The sequence below is a fragment of the Clinocottus analis genome, unplaced genomic scaffold, assembly GCF_023055335.1.
Source record: "Clinocottus analis isolate CAN_PGR_092001 unplaced genomic scaffold, fCliAna1.0.p SCAF_21, whole genome shotgun sequence".
NCBI classification, from domain to species: domain Eukaryota; kingdom Metazoa; phylum Chordata; class Actinopteri; order Perciformes; family Cottidae; genus Clinocottus; species Clinocottus analis.
Window position 1 is genome coordinate 12,618,651 of NW_027175943.1, and position 17,323 is coordinate 12,635,973.

Consider the following 17,323-nt stretch of genomic DNA (forward strand, 5'->3'; position numbering starts at 1 on the left):
CACATTCTATCAACTTATAACTAAAACGAGGCCTTAAATGCATGCAACGCTCCATGGCAAAGCTAATGTATTATATAACATGTTGAATATACAGGCTGCCAGGTGTAAAAAAGAAATCATAAGGGGATGTACTTGACATTTTATTGTTAGGCCTATGTAGACAATGAAGCCTGTTAGCTTGTGTCGTGCAGCTGGAGGCTAACATCACAGTTTATGTCAACATGTCAGACTCAGAAAAGTCTTCTTCTAACATATGATTGGTTCAGCAACTCGAGCTGTTTCTGGATTTGCATGAGTGGACTGACAGAACAAATATAAGTTAGCGAAAATATATGATCAAACCACCTAAATGTACCATAAATGGCTACAACACAGTCCACATGTATTACATCCCTCGTCCACAGACCGTTCCCCAACAACAGAAACATATGAATCAATCTAAAAAGGAGGAAATCCAACACAACAAAAATAGTTTTAGTGTTGGAATTACTGCTAAAAAGAAAAGCTTGGCATCTCAAAGTGCCGGGCCCATTTTCAGCCCAGGCACGTCGTCCCTGCTTGTGGGCGGGAAACAAGCAAGACAAGGTGTCTTGTTTCTGATGATTTAAACGAATGCATACACTACAAAGGGAAACATTTTGATGATGGAAAGACAGTGTACCATTGCAAATGTAATCCAGCTAATCAGGATGCAGTTCCAATGTGAGACGCATGCCAATGCCAGAGGGATGTGAGCTTAAACACAGTGGAGGGGACACACGTTTGTATCACTTACTCATGGCCGGCTATCATTTCCTTATCCATACATCCATGTAGCTTCGCTCATTAACTGGTCTGAGCTTTCTCCATTTCATTTACGGATGTGTTAAGACACAGTGGAGCATAAAATGGCATAAACGGGGCCTCAAATGGAGCAAATGAGTGCACATTTAATTGTAGTGATTTAAACTGGTTCCCTGTAGTAGGGAATGAGAGCTGGACGCCTTAAGTAGCAATTATCTCAGGTAGCTATCTCATTACCGCCCTCCTCTAGTATGTAAATGTGGCCACAGGCCTGGGAGTTATAGTGCAGATCGGCCATTTTGTTGTGCTCTTTCTGAGACGGTGCTGTTTATCACCGGGAGGGGAAAATAGCTTAAGTACTGGTTGCGTTTCCAGGGGAAAATAGTGTGTTGTTTTTTATTGTCTTTGTTCCCACGTCCACGTCCGTGGCCGATGCTCAAGACTTGTTTAATTGAGTAGCCAGGTCGCTGCGATCAAACTGGCAAATTCTTCAGGTTTGCAGCATTTTAATGACCGAGGTGATGAAAGACATTCATAAATTAGGACAGTTATGATCCACGGTGGGGCTGTTCCTTCACGCCTGTGTCGGTCCAGAAGGAAGCAGCTGCACAAAAAGGAATTCTCTAACGGTGTAGAGATGCACAACGCTCGATTACGTTGTATGAAAATAACTATGGCGCGAGTAAAAAGAAAAAAAACTCGTCTATTGACACAATTTGTTTGTGACTATTGAACATTCGAGATGTGGGAGTGTGGAGAAAAACACGGTCTTAGACTAAGTGCCACTCTCCATCCAACAGAGAGTCTGAATCCTCCGTTTCCCCGTCCTAATTGTAGATGTGTGGTTGACTGAGCATCCTTAGCACCATGTGTGGTGAGCAGGCCAATCCCATTGCAGCATTTGCTTGAAGAGGCTTCTGCTGGCTCTGACTATAGCCCGAGGTTGGCATTCAAGGGAGGGAAAGAGAGAGAAAAAAGGAAGAGGGAGCGAGAGAGAGATGCTAATCATCTGAGCCGAGGAGAACAAGGCTTGAGAGAGACAGAGAGAGAGATGTGGACTGAAAGATGTGTCTGCCTCTGCCAATGCCAGTTTTTAGAGTCACAATGAAATGCAGCAATGGGATAAGGATCTGTGTTTGTAGTGTGTCTGCCTGCCTCTAAAGCTAAGGGACAACAATTACCTCTGCCACTACCCGCCGTATAAGCCTGGCAAGTGAAGAAGGAAACTCGACGGTCCAGAAAAACAGCAAGATACATTTCCAGGATGGATATTTTGTCGCAACCCCGATGTGATGGCGAGATTTTATTTGACATAGCTTGAAAGAAACGGAGGGCAAATACGCATCTCTTGGCCACTGCATTGTGGTTAGACCAACAACAAAAAGACGGTGCAGCGATCACTTGCTAATGACTCACTCTGTGTGGATTATGACTTATGCAGAGTCAATAAATACTACTTCTCAATGTGTAGATACTTTTACTTAAAAAAAGGCATGTTTTGCATGTTGCCTGACTTCTACTTTTACAATGCAGCGCCGTGGTTCTGCTCAACAATGTAACACTGCTGCTCCACTGTATGCAGAACAAACAATAAACTCAGTAAGTGTATAATGACTTTTCTAGCTGGAATCTACAAAAATGTCTTCAATACCTGCACTGAAATGCACACCTGCCAGAACTATGGTCACTTTGCAGACTGCTATATGAACAGCTTGTGTCTCAAAAGCTGAACTGAATTATCTCTGACTTCTTTGCCCGGTGGTATTAATGAACACTAAACTCAATTTGCCCCCCCAGATCAAACTGTAATGTAATTGTTGTATTGCTTTCCGCCTCTGGAGCTTGGTTCTAGTCGGGTGGTGAGAGGTGGTTCTGGTCTGAGAGCTTTGGCGTGTATACGTCCCTAAACACGTCCCCGTTCCCCACCCGGCTTTCAACGGTCGCAGATGGACAAAATGCCACATTAGTATTCAGATGACATCAAGACATCTGGGCCAAACACTCACTGGACAAAGCTAGACATGCACACACACACACACACACACACTCTCACACACAACTATTTACATATAAGGATCAAGAGACATGCTTGAATTATCACAGCACAGAACTCAAAGGGGGGAAATATTCCCCGTGGGATTGGTCCAAAAACGATTTATTGGGACTGTGTGAGAAGAACTGCATGTTTTTTTTCCACTCAATGGATGCTTAACATTCAGCTGTGGTGATTATTATTCCACATTCATAATGCATAGCAGGTACCGCAGCGAGACAAAGCTAATTATTAGAAGGCCGAGCGATAACACTGACACATCACTAAAGCGGGACTCGGCTGCCGCAAAGTGCTGCGAGTTCCACTTTTAAACTCATTTGCTCACCGTTTGTGCGGGGTGTGGTGGCTACGTCCCATTAGTCTGTCCGTCTCCTCTCTCATCCCTCTGCCCCACCTCCCTCGTCCTCCACCAACTCCGACTCCAAATGAAATGCAGATAGAAAGCTAGCATCCTGTGACGCGTCAGCATTATTCACAGATAAAGCATCTGCCTGCGTTTTTTTTTAATACAAGCCGTAATGGCCCAACAACATGGACGAGGAAATTGGATCGCGCCCCAAAACTTTGCACTTCCCTCTCATAAGTTACTTGAATGGGAAGGTTGAAATTCAGTGCAACGCGGAAGCGCTAGCTAGAAGGAAAGCCGGCCGCTAATAGCCGCGAGGATATGAATTGGACGTGGAGATTGCGACCAATAGTCCCATTCAAACATGGGAAGCACTCAACCACACAGATTGAAAGGCTGATAGGTGCAGCGTTCAAAAGACAGATGAATAAATAATGTGTGAATGAAAGCGGTTATAACCCTCATGCGCATGTAGCCACCGACACACACAGCGCTCAATCTGAATCGCCGCATCCCTTTTCACAAAGCTCTGGAACTTGGAAATGACACTGGAACCGCTCATTGACTCCTGGATCCCGATAAGGCGAGTCAGTGCGGCGCGGCAGCGTCGTACAGTTTAATGTCATTCAAACTCAATTGTGCCCGGGCTCCCAAACTGGCGATTCATTCGCCGAAACCTTTTTTTTTTTTTTTTTTTCCCCACATTTGCATTTACATTGGAGAGTAATGCAGTTTAGGAGACTTGCAAAGTAGAGACTAAGAGTTCCGTCTCTCCACAGCAGACATTTAGTATCCTTCAATATACAGTACAAACAAATTAAAGGTAATGTAGTCGGCGTTATCAAATAGCTGCGAAGCATAAAGGATGCAAATGAGAGGGCGGGTGTGAGGGGGCGGGGGCAGAGAGAGAGAACGCCAAGCAGCTCTTCACAGGAAAGTTAAAATTAAAAGAGATGTGTTGCTGATGTGCCTGCTGATGTTTGCCGACTGTATAATAAAGATGGACTAGAACTAGAACGTGCATAAAAGGTATAGAAAGTATAGAAAGAAGTCCACTTACCGACTTGAGAGGAGTCACCTGGAGAGAAGGAGAAATAAAAAGGGAATCAGTTCACGGAGCAACGTGTCACTTTGAAACTCCTGCTCACCAAGAGATGGTACAACACAATGAGATGTAGTAGCACTGGCTGAAAAAGAAGCTTTTTCTGCAATTAGCATGAGATGTCTTTCCACACGTGAACCTCAACAGAGCTGCTAATTGAGACGGCGGAGGAAAACAACCCGCCACGATGTTCAGAACCCGGCGGTGCTATTTTCTTTCTAAAAGTCGTGGATATTAAAGGTCATGTATATATAGACCTCTCAGCCAACACCTAACTTCTTGACATTCACTCCTACTCGGACTCAAACTCATTAAAACAAATGACCGTGTTGTCGGGTTGACAAAAATAAAATAATAATAATAATTATCTCGAACTGTGTGACTTTTAAAAACAACACATGATCCAATTAAGCAGCTTTTAAAACAGAAGTCATCTAGTCAAGAGGAATAACAACAATAACAAATATTAAACTCAAGAAAAAAAAGAAGAGCAATTATAAATATCCATAATTCAACAACTCAGTGGTAGAGATGCACAAATAGTTTGTAATGTATTGTATGAAATAGTTCAAACAGCAGAGGAGGAGCTTCTGCCTCCTGACAGGTGGAGTTCACACTGTTGCAGTCAGAGTCACACATGATGGGAGAGATTGAGTGAGATTGAGAGAGATTGAGAGAGATTGAGGAAGAGCCAGGTAGCGAGTTATGAAGAAATGCCAGGGACCACCCAACACCTCACCACACGGCTTCATTAATGAAATGGGAACGCAGCCCGGCTCGTTCTCCCTTTTTGGATTCCTTCCAGTGTTCAATAAATGATGCAAAAAATGAAAGAAAAAATAATACGGTTGCATAATTTTCATCTGAAATATTGATCATGCTGTCAGGTCGGACACCTAATTAAAGATTGTAGCTGTTGGCAGCTGTTGCGTATTAAAGCGAGCGTACACTGGGTGTGTGGATCAATGGCGGGCGGAGAGGCCTCCAATGAACTTATGGAAAACAAAACTGGACTTTTGTTTTTTTTTCAGGGAAGTTGAGTTCTAACAAAAAGAGTGCGGCGGCTGAGGGGCGTGGCTAGGCTCAGCTGCGGAGGGGGAGGAGCCTAAGTGGCCTCAGCTGATGCGGATGAGGGGTTTGTGTCTTCATCCCGATATGAAGCTCAGTATGGACGCAGCGGAGGGAAGAGAGCAGGATGTGGAAATAAAAGCAGTCATTGGTGCTGGGGGGGCGGGACCAGGAGCTTGTTACAAAGAGTTAAAGAAGTAATGTAAAGGCGTGTAATGTTATCTTAGCTCTAAGTGAGTGTGCAAAGATACGCTTTGAGTCAGGAGAGTCACATGACATCTACTGCTTCTGTCCACCCTGGAGAGGGATCCTCCTCTGTTGCTCTCCTGAAGGCTTCTTCCCTTTTTTCCCTTGTAAAAGGGTTTTTACTATCTTTATTTGGGGAGTTGTTCCTGATCCGATGTGAGGTCCTGGGACAGGATGTCATGTGTACAGACTGTAAAGCCCTCCGAGGCATATCTTGTGATTTTGGGCTGTACAAAATAAACTGAATTGAATGGAGAGGGAGCGCGATACCTCCGGCCACTGAGCTGCCGGTTGGAGTTCCCTGACGGTCCATAATACTCTGCCAGACCCGGACAACGTTGCCGGGCACGGGAGCAGAGGCGGGCGCTTAAAATGTTCACAGCGGTGGACGAAGGCAAAGGAAAGAAGAGGTGCCGGAGGAACGAACGCAATCAATAGGTCCGAGTCTCCCGGGCCTTGTTTGTTAATATCCGGGGGTTTTGACACGGATAACTCCTCGTTTCCGAGTGGTATCAGCTGCCCTGCTTGTTCCTGACATCGACGACCGCGCTCTAACACACAGAGGTACAGGGCTGTGTGTGTGTGTGTGTGTGTGTGTGTGAGAGACACAAACAGGCCAAGATAGAGCATGAAGAAATAGCTGGTCAAATACAGCTCATCTATCATCCCCTTCCACTTGTCCCAGGCCACAGCGAGTGCCACGGAGGAGCCGGAGATGTACACAGTGTGTACACACACACACGTAGCGCGTACATAGATGTTGTAATGTAACGCGGTGGCAGCTTCGGTTATGGCCGCCAGGTCCTCCTTGCGGCGCGAGGCTGCAGGGACGCGGTGACCACGTTTTTAGTGATGATTTATCACCCTGGAGAGCCGATAGGACCCAGGGGTAGCGCTGTAACGTCTGGAGTGACCCCCGCAGTATAGTATATAACCCCAGCTAGATGGTATCAACAGCACAAAGGGGAGAGGGGGGGGATGTCAGTATTCTATTGGAGGGAAGTTGTATTAAAATCCAAGCTGGTAAGATGCGTGTTGGCTCATGTAAGCCCGGCCACATTTCACACACGATACGATATGATACACATTATTACGCCTAACAAGGCATGTATGTTTTTGTGGCCGCAGTGCCATCACTTGAAACGCAAGCTGGGAAATGACCTCCGATCACCCCCCCCCCTCTCCCCCCAGCCTCGCATCCCATTCTTTTTTTTCCAGTAACTCGGCCTCACAGCTGAGAAGTAGTGACCCCTGTCTGATGTTGATTTACACTCTCCACACCTCTCTCTCTCAGCGTCGCTTAGCTGTCAACCCTTCTCGCTCCGTTTGTGGAGAGAGAGAGAGAGAGAGAGAGAGAGAGAGAGAGAAAGAGAGAGAGAGAGAGAGAGAGAGAGAGAGAAGTGTGGAGGGAACGCGACACATTTGAATGAGTGAGTTGCTGGACACACACACACACACACAATAGGAGAAGGATAATTCAAGGACACATTAAGGTCAAACCATGCCCGTGCACATTTCAGGTGACCCAAAAATAAATAAAACCAGACTCACACGATCATGTGAGCATCAGCAGTCAGGGTGTGAGTCACTCGCATATCTTTTTGTTTGTATTTTGTGGTTGTTATTAGATTAGTAGAGAGTAAAATAGCACAGTTAACCCTTAGAGGCCCTCGTTATAAGAAATTAGAAATAAGAAATGTGATCATGTTGATTTAAAACTTAAAACTTTGCTTTCAGGCTTAAAATAATTGGTTCGTTTGAGATTATCTTGCAAAAACTGTCATCACACATGAATACAATTGGACTCATTGGATCCACAAGAGTCTGGTGAGAAACTTTGGCAGCTATAAAATCCATTTTCATTCAGATATTATCTTAGAAAAAGGCCATTGTGGTTCTCGCTCGCTAAAATGTAGCCTTGCTTTGGAGCGTTATTCAACCCCCTTCTCGAAGCTAGCGTGATATGGTTGGTATGGATTAATTAGGTCGTCTAGTTAAAAGTCTCAGAGGGTTAACAATGGCTCTGTGTCACCAATAGTGTGCCAGTAATCCATGTCCCGGGTCGGCTGATCAATAGCAGAGCCTGGAAATGCTGATTCTAAACTGAATCCAATCACCACTAAAAAGATATTGACTGCACCTCAAAAGTATCAAAATGAGAACATGTATAGATTCACTCATTAGGACGCGTGTAAGCGTATCTAACTGTTTACATTACATTACAAAAACATGATAGTGAATATGAAAATAGACTTAGCCTGAGGCGATAGGAAGAACCACAGATTAGGAATCAATGAATTCATTCAAAAAGCTCCGGCTGAGTTTTGCTCTTACTTTAACTATTTCATCACACCATCCTGTCTCTGTGTAGCTAAAACTGCTCCAGGTGTGGTGTCCTGTGATGTGACTGGTGTCTCCATAGATCTAACAGCCCCCCCCCCACCTCCTCCACGGCTGGCAAAGTACGGCAATACGAATGATTGTGCATTTCCTGAATCCTCAAGAGACTCAGGGGGAAAGAGACTTTACTCCAGAAAGGCGACAACCCGACTGTTGGAATGACTGTTTGTGCTTATTCTGCACAACGGTGAGCAAACAAGTGAACGCTGCTGGCATTCAGCCTCCATCAAGATTGTATTACCGGTGGATTTCACCTAATAAGATAAATGGATAGAAGCAAACCGGCTATCCACTCCACTGAGCTCCCTCAAGCTGTGCAAGGAATAGAATACCCTGAAAAGGAGACGCTCCAGGTTCACCGCAGAGCGCGACCACCTGCGCACGGTTTACACTGCCGACACGGCTTCAGGGTAGTGGAGCAGCGGGGGAACGGACCGCTGTCGATCCGTGAGCCGTACGGGTTTCCCCTCGCGGATGACTGGCGTAGTTTAACGTTAACCATCACAGTGTGACGTGAGGTGTTACTGACTCGCTTAAATATGAGGTCAGGACATCGTTTGTGGTTTTCGAGTGGTCACGCCACCCGCAGGGCGACTCAGTGGTGAGCAGGGTCGACCTTCAATCAGAAGATCGGTGGCACGATCCCCGACTCCGCTAGTCCATGTCAATGTGTCCTTGAGCAAGACACTTGACTCTAAATTGGTCCGACGGTGTGTGAACGGTTGATGATGCTGATGTGGCCCCTTGCATGGTGGCTCCTCCCATCGGTGTGTGAATGGGTGAATGATGTCATGTGGTGTTAAAGCGCTTTGAGGGGTCGGAAAACTAGAAAAGCGCCGTATAGGTCCATTTACCTTGTGAAAAATTAACCCACAGAGGAGGAACTAGTAAGTTTCCATTATGATGCATTCAGGCGGCGATGTCTTGCACTGGGCTTTTATTGAAAACCAACTACAATACTATTTTAGCTTTAGTGAAGAATGGAGCTCTGGAGGGAGCAGCAGCTTCATCTCCAAGCTGCTGGGGGTCGTGTTGCTGGAGGGAAGCGAGGCCCGAGGGAACCAGGACTCGGCGTGAGGTAACGTACGGTAGCCCAGTGTCTAAGCGTGTGGAAGTACTTTCAATGCAACGCTTTCATTTAAAGTATTAGTAGAAGTTGTGTGCACATTTGCTGTTCCCTGGTTTCACACTCTTGGCTTGCCCGTGACCCGCTGTCAGATATCCAACCCAACCCAAGTAGATACAAAACGTCCCGGACGCTTCTAATAAGTTACACAGTCACTTTGTCATGAGACAGTTTGACATGAAGTCAAGTGTTCATCTAGCCGAGTGCCAAGAACATGATGTGCTGAAAGTGAGGCAAAGAGATCAGCATGTGACATTCAGTGCCTCCGTTTAATTTCCCCTCAAGATGTCACTGAAACATAATCATCCACTGTCCCTCCGCACATCTCAAACTCCTCCGTGTCTGTGTTTGACTGACGAATGAGAGGCGAAGACGACAAAGAACTAGGTTTATTTCGAGGTTTTGGGTTCTGTAACATTTTCATTTCATTGGTGTCACTGTGACTGCTGAGAGGTTGTATTGGCACAAGATTTCACTTCGAAGAAATTTGTTTATAGACCTATTGGTGTGAAAATGCACATAGCCGCGCGAGCTATCAAGACGACTTCCAAAGAACATTGAATCTCATGAAAAGGGATTTTTTTGTGTGTGCCAAAGTAGCGAGTTTAACGTGCTCTTCATGCATTGTATCTGTGTGACATTGTTCCACACAGTATAACAAGGCAATGTCAGGATGACGTGACACTGACTTTCAAAGCAGTGCGTTTGAAGAGGGATTAAGTAAATAGGTAAATTAAAAGAGATTCCTGAGCGTTAGTTCCCATTCTTCAGCTCTGCTTTGCTGCCTCTCTTCCACGGTCCGTCACTACTGCTTACCATCCACATTCTGCTCAGTTGTTATTTCTTTAAGTCTGGAGATGTCCACATGTGCAGTGAGAGTCACAGTCAACAAGTCTGACAGGACACAGCTCTTTTTTTGTGTGGTGTGGGGGAGATAAAGGAGAAGGAAAGGCAAGGTACTGATGGGGAAGTGTAATTATGATCTTTTAGAGAAGGGGTCACCACAAAGGAAGGTTGCATTCATTGAAAGAAAAAAGAAGTAATTAGCAAACAGCTCACATTCAGCTCATGCAGGGTCAGTGTTTGTGAAGGTTAGGTCAGTAGACCAAGCATGCAACTGACTCGGTACAGTCTGCACACACAACATTCGTGGCTAATTCACTGAGATCCAAATCCATTTAAAACAAACATCCAGAGTAACTGATATGATTTGAATTACAGTGACATTTTCAATATGAACCCTGAGTCAAGGAGGAAGATGCTAGTCGCGAGGACACTGTGGCTCAGTGGTTAGCATGCCCGTCTTTCTATTAGAGGATCAGTGGCTCTGTTGTGTCCTTGAGCAAGACATTTAACCCCTAATCGTTCCCCGTTGCTGTGTCTGCGGTGTATAGAGCAAAAATGTAAGTCGCTTTGCATAAAAGCGTCATGTAATGGAGTATTGTGAAAACAGTGACTGGGGCAAAGAAGAAGCGTCTCTCACTACGACGCTGCAACCCTTCAAAGAAGTTAGCGGGAGCAGAATGAAAGGGGAGACGGTGTAAAGCAAGCCCTGAGGCCGTGTGTGCACTATCATGTCCTACCCCAGGGGGCGGCTAATGGTCTGCAAAAAAGGTAAGAAGGAAGGACACGCTTTAACCCCGGCCGTGCAAGTCAAGTCTGGCGCTGAGCTAATTGGAGTGGACGGCCCCGGCACCCGGCTCACCGGAGGGGGGACTCTAAACCGAGGGCCCGTCCTGCTGAGGCCGGAGTCACTTCCAACCCATCAGGAATGCACCTGGAGACGAAGGCGGGCATCGACCCCTGGTCAGGGAGAACGCCAACACAAAGATAACGGCCATGTTCCTGGAAATCCAGGAACATGCACAGCGGGGCAAGAGGGACTACTTCCACCGTAGCTTCATAGCTGCCCTCAAAAGCCTGACATTTTGTTTTACTTTTAACCTTTTGGAACAGTGCACGAAAATCATTCTGGTCCCAGCATGCCCCATTCAGACAATCTTTTAGTATAAAAAAACGTTTTTTTTTCTTCCTGAAACTCCTTCCTAACAGACCAAGTCTTTGTTTTATTGTGATTTTTGTTGCAGATTCTGATTCTTTAGGTCCTAATCTTTCCAGAAAGGTGTCTTATTGACGCTCCAGGAGGCATTTTTGGGCAATCTGGCTCATATCATGCTGGATGTTCATAGTTACGATCAAAATATATTTTAAAAGGGATTTTTTTTTTGCAGATATACATTTTTTTCCGAAGACTTTGCTCAACAAATAAACACACGTATTGGAATTAATTTGGGGTTCCTACAACGACTCAAACAGGGAAAAACACTCAAACACAGGGAAAAAGAGGTCTGAAGACAACATTGGTTCCACAGTTTTCAACGAGTTAAAGAAGAAAAAAACATATTTTATTCCATTTACATTGTCCCTTCAATGCTACACTCGCTCACGTCGTGGGCCTAATATTTTTGTGCAGTAACCCCTGTGGTTCCTGCGTGGGCGAGGTAGCTTTCTGAAAACTGGAGGAAGTGATTTGCCAAGTGACGGGAGGGACCAACACGCCATCGGCTTCCTTCTAAGCACATTTGATCTTCTGTGCACAGAACACATATGTGTGGACACATTGAAGTATTTGCAAAAAAGCTTACGCTCCTCTAATTTTGGACAAGAAAATGCACCGTTTTGTTTTTGCTCAAATGGACATAAATATATGGAATTTGGGGGGACTTGCTGAAACAGCTAATTACGGGGTCTTTCTGTGGGAGGCAGCCAACTATAGACATCACAACCAACTGTCAAAAAGGCTTAATTACACACATCAATCTTAAATCAGTTGCTGATTCCCTCACGCTAATATGCTAAACATAACAGATTTTGCCCCCCTTTGATCTAATGATTCATTTCTATTTAGTACTTGGTTGCTGCTGCATCCGCAGGAGGATGATATGTTGCCAGCTAACAGTGACACTGCTGAGAGACTAAGCTGGCTCGATAGCTAGAGTGCTTTTCATCCTTTTTATTTTTTCATCCGTTGGACCCTCAGAGGCCAGGAGACTGCAGTGGCTCTCCCTGAAGAAAACAACAAGGACAGCAGCGTGGAGGGGAAGATGTTGTCGTGGCTAAAAGGGGTACAAATAAATAAATAAAAAAGAGGCTGTGTGTCATCTTAATATATTTAGAATAAGAGCGCTGTAGTGAGTGTGCTCTTGTGGTTTGTGTCTAGTACTACTTTGCTACTGCAAGTTCTGGACGTAGACTTAGGTGGTACATCTGTACTTAGAGTAATGAATGATACGATGTACTGTATATGTACCTGTTGTATCCCGATTATAGATTATTGTAATATACATGCATGCTGCATTTTTCATCTCATTAGTGTAGGATAAACTGAAAAAAGAGAATCAGTGTTTTCTTCCGAGCTTAGAATGATCTCTTCTGCTCCACACAGGTCCACAGTGTTGCACGGTCATGTTTTTACCCCGCAGGGTCAAACTAAACACTCAAAACACATTTTCATGGAAGCATCTGTCGTTCTCTCACATGCGCCGTGTGCGAAACGTCCGACGTAAGTCTTCCCTAAAGTAGTGTTTGTCCTGAGTTGTAGTTTTCCGTTTCCTGTTTTATTTTGTAGTCTTGTGTCCTGTGTGTCCCTGCACTTCCTGCCCTGGTGATTGTCTACCTGGTTCTTGATTGTGGCTTCACTTCACCTGTGCTGCCCTCATCGTGTCCACCTGTTGCTCATTTCCTCCTCTTGGATTTAAACCCTCCTTCTGTGTGGTCTTGTTTCTTTTGCTGGGTTTTTTCATCTGGTTTGTTTTTGAGAACCCTTTTTTTGTTTGAATTAACTATTCTTTGAGCAGTTCTACGGCGTTTGGGTCCTACCTCCTCCATCCCTTGACAGAGTTGGCATGGTGAGGATGGTCTCCGGCCGGGGCAAATGGGGTTGCTGTGGTTTAGCGCTCGTTGGCTGACCCATTTAAAGTCTTGGAACGGTAAGAGTGAGCCAAGAGGTCTTCAGTTGGTTGCAATCTGCAACCACACGCCGCTGGACGGCACCACATCCTGCACACTGTGCCTCTGAAACACCATCAGTCACACCCACATATCTCACCGGCGTCATGACTCAAATGCTCACCGGGCTTTCTTCCAACTGACTTCATTAAAGAAACTCCTCTCTCCATCTCCCCATTTGTCCGAGCTGCTATCAACGCTTCACCTTTGTCCGGGTCAAGAGCCGGATTGTTTTATATCCTCTGGAGTTCAACCACTTGTTTTTAAGAGTTATGTAACTTTGAAAAAAGAAGCTTTGATCACATGAATGGTAACATCTTTCAGAAATGTCCGTGAGGTTTCTGGGCAGGTCAAAACACGTGTTAATAATATCCCTTTAGCAGATGACAATGGACACACAGCTGTTATTGGTTTTATATCTTACTGCAGCTTTTGATTCAGTTGAGCATTTACATTTAGCATTGGGTTATAGGCACGATTTTAGATTGTTTTTATTTTTCTCAATAAATCTGATAAGCAGCCACTGGTGCTTTTTTTTTTTTAAAACCATCCACCTCCCATTTCCCCTATCTGCCGATCTTTTTCAACAACACAACGCAATCCTGTCTTTCAGTCGGTCTTAAACTCAGATAAATCATCAGATCTAAACCTCTCCAGCGAGCGCTGCTCCTCTCACTCCGCTTCTCCCTCCTGTTCAAACCCAAAAACACAGCGCAGACATCCGGGTGTTATTTTTGATAACAAAACTTCACTTTTGACCAACAGGTGAAGTCAGTCGTTCATATCGTGCTTTCTCAAACTTAATATCTCCCAAATGACATCTCGTTTTATCCGCTAACAATCTAGAAAACTGCTTTCATAACGTCGGCGCTAAAACTTCTGTTACGGGCTTCATTCCTGTCGCAATCAATACAACCGGCACGCTCCATCTAGTTTGGAGACTCACAGAAGCCAATAGGAGTCCACGTGAAGCCTATTGGAGCATCTCTACACTGGTGACCTGGACATTTCACAATTCAATTTGACATATTTGATGATTGGTCTCTGCTCTGCTCCTCCTTTTCAAATCACTCTCAAAAACACACTTTTTTTCAAAATTGCTTTACCATGAATTGGTTATTTCCATTTTTACTTCTTACTTGGCTTTATATATCTCTCACTTGCCTTTATTACTTCATCAATTACACTTTTATATTTACATTTTCGGTTGAATCTTATATTTTTTGGCATTTATATGTCTTTTCAAAGCACTTAACTTATTTTTTAGGTGTATAATACATTGAGGAGTCGTAGTAGTATCATCTTTCTGGAACAGTGTTGCAGCCATTTTCTACAATAAAAGATGTTCTCCTACCTTTGGTAAATATTGGATTAATAAGATGTCTTTTACCTAAATAAAAAGCATCTGTATTCTTCATGTAAAGAGTTTTTAAATCCATGTTATTTATAATTTAGTGGGCGTTTTAAAAGTGTGTGTCTGTTATAATGATGTAATTTCAGCCAGAGCTCCAGACAGACTTTCTGTGCATCCACAACGACCTTGAGGGTGCTCACCTGATATATATGACATGGGGCCTCTTTAGTTCTCGGGTAGCGCTTGAAGCCAGTGTTTGACCAATGCTACACACACACACACACACACACACACACACACACACACACACACACACACACACACACACTGATCCCCTTCTCCTTGTGCGTCTGCACATCTCTTTCCTGGATCCCCTGGTCCATGCTCTAATCCTCTGGACTTGATGCTGAGGCTGCAGTCTGGTAATTCACCAAATCCCCTCCTGCTGCCATCAGCCCACACCTCTCCTCTGATGTCAAGAGCCTCCCTGACAGTACAAACACAAACAAACACTTGCATACAAACACATGCATCCACGTAGAATCGTGGCAAACACCCAGTAAAGCCACATGCGACATGCGGAAACTAAAACCCTGACAAAAGCCTCCATATTATGTTCCCAGCTTTCACTTCTTGGCTCGCGGTAACAGAGCGATGTTTTGTTCAGAGTTTTACAGTCGATGAAGTGTCGGCATTCACAGCCTGCATGGCTCAGGTCTGCTTCCTGCCTCTTTTTTTCCCCTGTAATGAGCTTTTGTGAGTGTAAAAAGAATCCACATTTGATCGCTGATTTTATTAAATGGTTTGTTTTTCTTCCTGGCAAAAACCCCAAAGTGCTCCCTGATTCGCCGTTATGAGCTCCCGCAAGAACAATGTGCAATTTCAGGCCGCCATTTGAAAGTGTCTTGAGTGTCAGTCAAGAGCAAAATGTGGATGCTAAACATTAGCTACGACTTGAGACGTTTGTCTTTCCTAGAAAGGGGGAGATTTCATAAAGATACATGATGAAAAAATGGATGAGCCGGGAGATTTCTTCTCATTTTAGATAGAAAGATGTTGTTTACGAGGACATTTGCATTATGAGGAAACAAAAAGGAAAGTAGTGTTTGAGTAGAGGCTATTTGCGGTGCACCGCAAAACAATTAGAAGCAGATTATAAGTGCTCTATAATTACTGAAATACAAATATCACATTACAGTCTGGGCCTGTTCACAGCGAAGCAAACTTATTACACGTTGGTAATCAACTGGCATGCTCCGAAATCTGCGATGCTCCCTGTAATTGTTTCATTCTGTTAGCTGGTTATCAGTGTGATAAACATATTTTATCTTTTGCTCAGTTTGGCGCCAATCACACGAGACGTGACTTTTAAAAGCGCAGCCGTTTAAAAAAAACGCCTCGACAAAAACGTCAAGGCGTCTTTTTTGTCGAGCGGGCCAACCGGACGCTAAAACTTAATTTACAAAATGGATTCAAGGAGACGACGCGCTCTTGTCTTTGCTGTGTTGTGGGATGAGGAGGAAAAAGTCCCCAAAAAAAGCGCAGTTTTTGGGTTCACAATATTTATTTTGAAAAAAAAATTAAAAAGGAAAAAGTATGGCAAAACTACCGTTCCAAGTCGAGTTTCCATCCAGAATTGTAAAGCTCTTCGTAAAAGCCATTTTCTTTTAAATTCCCCGCTGTTCACACCACATGAAGAGAAGGAATAAAGCCCCGCCTCTCGCTTGATCCGATTGGCTGCCTTGGCCGAGCGTGACAGTGACGAGCTGTGCGGCTCCGCGCCTTAAAAGTTGAGAATATTTAAAATAAAAAAAACACGACGCGCAGCGTTTAAAAGGCCGTACCAGAGGAAAACAATAGTTTAGCTAACGGCACATTTTTAATAGTCCCGTCTGGTGCGATCGGCTCCTTTAGAGATGGCCGACAGTCTTCCTGTTCATTTGAAAACGGTTAGAAAAAGCACCGGATTGGGTGAATGAAAGTCACAAGTTCTAAGAACGCATGCCAAAGACTTTGTAATTGTACAAAGACCACAAGTGGAAACATTGCGGGGGAACTTGAAAGACCGTAGGAGGTGTGAGAGGAAAAGAGCGGGTGCATTTTAAAAAGGAAAAATAAAGCATTTTGCACAGCGCGACTCGCCTCTGCATAAAGGTAACATGGAGGGCACTTTAAAAGCTCTCCTGGGGTCCAACAAAGCGGCACCATTTCAGTCTGCCCCGGCGCTTAGCGAGGGGTTAAGAAAGGCTCTTTGGAGACGCCGGAGTGGACCGCCATCCAGACCTCCATTTGTGATTAGTGCTCTTGTTCTGTTGGATGTGATCGGTCTCGTGCAGAAACGCTCTGCCCGAGTTAATGGTCTGTGGTTACTGTTGCCAAGCCCTGCTGCTTGATTAAATTATGCACTTAATATTTATATTAGTTGATTAATCTACCAATTAATTGTCCGGGTCAAAGTGATTGTAACTGAGACTTTAACAGCTGACTTAGAAATTGGCGGCGGTATTATTTGACATTCATTCAGGAAAAACTTGATGTTGATGACTTAGGGAAGTAATACGTTAGGTGGTTTTGTTACGTTACTACTTTGTGAGCATCAGGACTGCGTTGATGTAACTTTGCATATTAAACCCTATTGTTTTGACAATTATTGAGACAAATTGGTAATTTAATAAAGTATTGTCCTTTTCCAGTCCCATTGGAGGCTTCTTTCAGAATTCAGTCCATTTTTGCTCGGATGACAATATATTTCTCTAAAAAAACGTTTTAAAAATGTAAAAAGATAGTCAAGTTGCAATTGTTACATGTGTATATGTATATTTAGTTTTGAAGTTGGA

General features: G+C 44.3%; 1 protein-coding gene across 8 annotated transcripts in view; it reads right to left on the reverse strand.

Moving 5' to 3' along the window:
* Positions 1-17,323, reverse strand: part of nrxn2b (neurexin 2b) — a 638,339-nt gene that overhangs the window by 431,257 nt on the left and 189,759 nt on the right. For 7 of the 8 annotated variants that reach the window (XM_068587904.1, XM_068587901.1, XM_068587903.1 and 4 more), the window contains one exon: positions 4,243-4,260. The exons of the other annotated variant lie outside the window; for it this stretch is intronic. In XM_068587904.1, the coding sequence (XP_068444005.1) occupies positions 4,243-4,260 (18 nt within the window). The remainder of the gene's footprint in view (positions 1-4,242; positions 4,261-17,323) is intronic. 8 annotated transcript variants of the gene reach the window in all.